Source organism: Etheostoma cragini, chromosome 1 (assembly GCF_013103735.1).
Source record: "Etheostoma cragini isolate CJK2018 chromosome 1, CSU_Ecrag_1.0, whole genome shotgun sequence".
Classification (NCBI taxonomy): Eukaryota; Metazoa; Chordata; class Actinopteri; order Perciformes; family Percidae; genus Etheostoma; species Etheostoma cragini.
The window spans coordinates 1,488,893-1,495,089 of record NC_048407.1 but is presented as its reverse complement, the minus strand read 5'-3'; the positions used below and the strand labels follow the sequence as shown (position 1 = coordinate 1,495,089).

The 6,197-nt window shown below is 43.7% G+C and overlaps 1 protein-coding gene across 2 annotated transcripts in view; it reads right to left on the bottom strand.

The window, feature by feature from the left end:
* adamts18 (ADAM metallopeptidase with thrombospondin type 1 motif, 18) overlaps positions 1-4,626 on the bottom strand; it is a 57,774-nt gene extending 53,148 nt beyond the window's left edge. The window contains exons 1-3 of one of the 2 annotated variants that reach the window (XM_034874465.1): positions 4,172-4,626; positions 3,829-3,901; positions 1,878-2,191 (exon numbers count right to left, since the gene is read on the bottom strand). In XM_034874465.1, coding sequence (XP_034730356.1) covers positions 1,878-2,191; positions 3,829-3,901; positions 4,172-4,273 — 489 coding nt within the window. In that variant the 5' untranslated portion in view covers positions 4,274-4,626. Of the gene's footprint in view, positions 1-1,877; positions 2,192-3,828; positions 3,902-4,171 lie in introns of those variants that run through there. The other variant, XM_034874475.1, reaches the window with a different exon arrangement.
* Positions 4,627-6,197: the final 1,571 nt, after the last annotated feature.

The following is a 6,197-nucleotide window of genomic DNA, read 5'->3' as shown; positions in this document are numbered from 1 at the left end:
CCCCCCCCCCCCATATACAAGAGCAGAGAGGATTGGGGTCAACCACCAATAAGACCTCAGATGAGAAACCCTCTAAGAAGAAAGAGAGAGAGGACCCCCTCTCTTCCTCCCTCCATTCCTCTTTTAAATCAGAGAGCATTACATCTTAAACAACGTCCTTTCATTTATCATGCAAAAAAGACTTAATTTCACTCGAAAGCAGGAGCATGGTGCTTTGTGGGGACACGAAGAGAGTAATTAAAAAGCAACAACACCATGTTTAATTAATGGGGATTTACAATAGAAAATCCCTCTTAATACCATCTCGCCCTGGTCTTCATTTAAACAACTGAATCCCACTTCCATCTGCTTGGCCATGGCCAGGATAAATATAAAAAAAGGTTTGGCCTAGTAGCTGGTGCTGACACCTCTGCTGCTATAAGCAAGCAGGGTCAAGTCCAAAACCCCTATTTCAGACACATTTTTTTCCCTTCTCTCCTCTTTCCTCGTCTCTGTTGAAAAGAGACAATGGCATTCAAAAACGAGGGAGCTCATTCATTTTTCTAACCATGTTTAATGCTCATCTGCCAGAGATATAACAACATGAGTCTATTTAACAGGCCGAGTGAAGATCCAATCAACAATGGCCCTGTGGTCGAACTTGGGAGACGGAGATGGAAAAACTAAAACTAGCCAAAAGCTTGAGAGGAGTAAAAAATAGATCAAAGCCCAATCATGACCCGATCACATTGTGTTCTCGCAGCGCTTTTAAGAGGACGGGTCAGTGGTGTTTTATTGTGAGTTGGAGCTAGCCTAATGAAAGGGACAATACGTAGATTAGCAGTCCCAGCCAGGCGGCTCAAACTTCACCCTGGTTTTAATTGCTGCAAACAAGAGGAGTAGAGGCAGGGCAAACAGAGGACAAAAGAGCAGGGAAGGCGCAGAAGGAGGAGGTAAGAGGAGGTATGGAGCCTAGATGGCAAATGGAGGTATGGCTTTTATGGAGGTGTAATGTGTCCATCTGGTTCAGGCTGGGATGTGTTAAGGAATGTGTGTGTGCTGGTGGGCCAGAGGGTCCAGTCACCTCATTAACCACGAATGAAAGCAGAGGATCTTGTCCTGTGGTGGAACAGTGTATGCTCCTTGATTGTGAATAGTTTACACAAAGCAAGTCAAGTCCATCAGTGAAGCCCCAACACAGCATCACTCAATGTTCACAAGGGGGTGTCCCCCCCCAGGGACGTTTTGAGCTTCAACAACTTCCTTTACTGCATTTTGATACACCTTTATGTACCAATTCACAGTAGAAAAACATTTATTTTGCCTATGCGGGGGGAAAAAGAACACAGATGACAATTGAAAATAGTTCAAAAATATAATGGAAAGAGGAGCCTATTTAACAACAAGGAACATTCTAAACACTTTTTTATTCCCCAAAATGTTAAACTATTCTCATATTCATTTACGCAGTACAACAGTGGGTGTGCTGACTGAGGAAAACTGGAAATGGCATTAACCAAAACCTAGCATAGATACATAAACAAAGGCAATGACATGGAAAATGTGATGAAGACACTTTTTTACAAGGTTGCATAACCAGTCCTCCACATATAGCCTAGAAGATCATACAATTAGGGCTGGTGTAAACAGCTGGGCTTGTGGGCCAGCTAGACTGTTTATCATGTCACTTCCAAAGCCAATGTGGATCTGTGAATCCGGAATTATATATAGCAATATGCAATAGCATTTTTGAGATAATTTAAACTGGTTTGGGAAAGTTTCATCTAACCAAGGGACGGTACATTTTCTCAAACCACGTAGAAACCATGTGATGCCATGTCATCAATTTAAAGTCAAACAGCAAAGAAGAACCAAGAGGTTTACTGGCAGACGCTTACCAGTCCAGAGCACGTCGATATGGCTGCTGAGGACGACGACAGGTTACGGATAACTCCCTGATACAGGCAGTTGTGAAACCCTACATCAGGCATCACCGTGGCGATGCCATCCGAGCCGAGCGTCTGCACGGTGAACCCGGGGCCAACTACAGAGGACGGACGCAGGTCCAGGTGCATGTCCTGCCCGAAGGCCGAGAGCCGGTAGTGCAGAGAAGATGAGAGGGACCTCCTGCTGCGATGCCTTGGCCTGGCCACATCATGGGTCAAGTATCTTCCCTCAGAATCCACCTCCACCGGGGTTACAAACACGTAGTCTGAGGAGAAGAGGGGTGGAAGGGAAGTCACATGAGAGTGCCAACATCAAATACTTTGATATTTGTGCTCCAGGAGTTGTTTTATGTCTGATTTCTGTCATTGACATATACACTTTCTCACATCCTGCTTCATCTCCTTCAGTTCAGTTAGTTATTTTCAATAATTTTCAGAGTATATTTGGCCAAAGACAAGTGTGAACATTTGTATTTAGCCATTATTTATACGTTTAGTAGAGAGAGTGACAATGACAAAAAGTATAAGCCTCTGTTCAAAACCCAACACCTTGTACAGTCGTTTGTTGATGCTAAGCTAATGTTGGTTGTGTCTTTGTGTTGGCTGCATGTCAATTACTGTTTTTACGACATTTTTAGATTGCTGAAAAAATCTGATAACAAACTACATCATAGATGCAATCAAATTAGTTTCACATGGTGTCACTTTTAGCCACTTATACCAAGAAAATGCACCTGGAAACACAACATGCATCAGCAACATCTCAACAGTACGGTTAACGGGAAACAAAAAATGTCACTAAAATGACGAGCTTGAGCTGGAGTGAAAGGATCTCCGCTCGGAGCACTTCATATGGATTACAGATGGAAAGAGAAGAGAAGCCAAGTAGCATCAACGTCATAGTTTCAAGCATGTCAGATATGGGTCAATACCAGAGGTTGTGACCATAGGATGTTCTGATTTAATGCAGTTGTCATGGTGTTCAAGTCAAACACAACGCTAAAATGGTCCATCTAGGAACCATTCCAACACAGTAGAGCAGTGAGATACTCCAAAGTAATAGCAGAAACTATAACAACTCCATAAAGTTTCTTTCCTCCTTGTCAATTTGACAAAGGGTTGGACTTTCTTCACCTAAACCCTCAAAGGGTGGGACTGCTGGGACAATTGGGATGCTTTCTAAACAACCAGAAAGCAAAATAGAAGTCCACCTTCTCAGTGGTGTAGTCTAATGTATTGTTATGTATACTGTATACATGTATGTATAGGCCCATACTGTATGTATGGACCAGAATCTGCACATCATAGTGGAGTCTGGGGGTCCTCCCCAGGGAAGTTTTGGGTGTCAACAACATCATTTTCCGCATTTGGAAACACATTTTTATCAATTTAAGGTGCAAATACATTTATTTAGCTTATGCAAAGAAAAAGAACACAGATGACAATTCAAAATCTATCAAAAATATAATGGAAAGTATGTTTTTGCATGTCAATGGGCATTTTTAGGTGGCTACATGTATACCTGCGTATCACATAGACTCCACCACTGCACCCCACTTCTTCCCTCAGAAAATCCTAAACTCGTTCCTGGGTTTCTGTGGGTCAAAGCAGCCCAGAGGGAATCCCTGCACTCATTGGTTGTGCCTCCACAGCCAGTGCAGCAGTGTCAGCAGTTGTAAAGACCTAAGCAGGGGTTTCCTAACAGTTTGGCCAAATAAGCACCACAATTACAATTAAAATGTAATATTCTTAAAATTGCCTTATTCAAGACCCTCTTTAAAAACCGCGGGTCCAATAACAATAACAAAATCAGTTTATCACAGTCTATTCACTTTTTCTCTACACACATGGAACGGTGCCAGCTGGAAGAAACATCCTTAGATGTCAAAAGACAAGCACTCACCGTGATTTAATCCGTGGCTGTCGCTGGAAGAATAGCCGGCCGTTACGGTGTGGGAGCAGTAAATGTGCAGCGTCTGCAAAAAAAATAAAATAAAAAAGGACAGGTAGCAACAGGTTGCAAGCACAGGAACAAGAGGAAGCCAAGAGATGATGAATGTAGTACCTCTCTGTTAAAACACGAGTTTAATTTGCGATGACAAACACTTGTGTTACTTTTCACCACATGGCCATCCATGTTTGTTGACATAAATCATGCTAAAAAGAGATACATGCGTGTTTGTTTTGGTCCAACACTAGACTCGTGCATGTGCTGCATTCAAGGTTTTTAATAAAGTGCCACATGCCTTGATGATATTCCAGGATAAGAGGGTGGACAGGAGCCTGACTGAGGTGCATCCGACCAGCGGGATGGGTAAAGTCCATATCAGAAGAAAAAGGCAATCCATGGTGATGGCATGCGCGCGTACACCTCCCCCGTTACCTCCTGAAAGAGCGCAAAAGTAGTAATAACCTGCGGTATCGCATAATGCAATAAGAGCACATTGTTTAGTGGTTCTGTTCCCCGCTCTGCTGGTTCAGGTGAAGTCGGCAGGTTGCAGCAGCCGGTGGTGCGCACAGACGCAACTCATGTGCGTGTGTGTGTGTGAGTGAGTGTGTGTGCTTGTGTGTGTTTGTGTGAGTGTGTGCGTGTGTGTGCCTGTGCGTGTGTGTGAGGAGGAGCGGTGGGCAGCGGTGTGTTGGGGATCACCAGCACGGGAGGAGCGCTGACTGAGCACTCAGCCCGGCTCTGTGAGAGCCGTCTGTGCAACATGGACCACAAGTCAGCGGCCAGCAGCCAATCAGCGCGCAGCATCCTTCACCACGCCAAGATAAAAGAGAAGAAAAAGAGATTCTCCTTTTGGCAGCAGAAGGAGTTTTGCTGCCTTCAAGTGCAGCTTGTTAATCTCTAAATTGAAAGCTTGTGAGCAGGAAGTTACGTTCAATAGGGCATTTTCAGACTTGGTCTGTTTCACGCCTCTGGAAGATCTCAGACCTATTAGTCAGCATTTGTTTGCGCATAAGTGACCACTCCGAACAAGGGACTGTGGAACGAACGTACTCAGACCCCCTTGGGACGTGCGCTTCAAGTCCGCGTTTCGGTTCTCTTCACCTATGCATTTTGAACACAACACACTTCTGGTGTGTTGTGTTCTGTGTTCCTTATGCCAAAATATTGTAATTTAGTTTAGCCATGAGGCCCCATCAGGGCTGAAGTGCTAAAAGAGACCCGAGTCTTCTTGTGGAGGTCGAGGGTGGGGGTGTGGCCTTGACCAACTGCCACTTTGATCATTTGAAAGCCATGATGTCTCTCTCTCTCTCTGTCTTATGGGGGGGACAAATTATCTGGGAGGGCGAAGCAGAGTAAAGGGAGGTAGCTCCTTATGACCTCATAAGGAGCGAGATTCCAGATCAGTCCATCTGAGCTTTCATTTTCTCAAAGGCAGAGCAGGATACCCAGGGCTCGGTTTACACCTATCGTAAATAGGCAGGCTGGAGGAACTCACATTAATGTTAAAAAAACCCATAAAGTGACATTTTTTAATGCCATGGGACCTTTAAAAAAGGAAAAAATAGTGTGAGAAAAAAACACCTGGACAACACACAATTGTTTCAGTGTTGTTGTTTCATCTGCTTCTGTTCATGGTGAAAAGTAGCAGTGGTGTAAAGTACCTCAGTTGAAGTAGCCTACTGTACAATTCTGGGGTACTTTCACTTAACTTGTGTATGTCTAATATAAAAGTACTTCTATTGTCACATAGACATACATTTAGCAGAATTCATTCCCTGCATTTAACCCATCCCTCAAGCAGCCGCTCCAGATCTTAGTCAGTCAAGGGCACTGACTAGTACATGTGTTTTGATGGTGTGTGTGGGGTGGGGGGGGGACTCATGCAAAAATGGGGAGAACATACAAACTCTGTGATGCATGAAACTTCTACAGTGCCACAGTTCTGAAGGGAAATATTGTGTCCCTCTCTGCTGTTCTCTGACAGCTGTTACTGCTGACTGCATGTGTTAAGCTTACAAAACACTGATAAAGGTTCAGAGGTTTCCTGCTTTTTGTCTTGTTACCGCTTAAAAAAAACAGCGTCCACACGGTGCCACTATGTCACACATCTGTCACTTCTGTTTGTAGTAACGTATATTCTTAACATTGTTGTTAGTAGCCTATTTTTACTTAAAAGGTTGTCATGCTTCCTCTACCACTGTCTAAAAGGCTTTAAGTTTGATATCAGTAAAATGTGTGTATCTTTCCTATCCCCACTTTTTTTACAACAATAAACAGATTGACTAGATGGTGGTGCTATAACGAGGAAGTGTTGTGTTTTG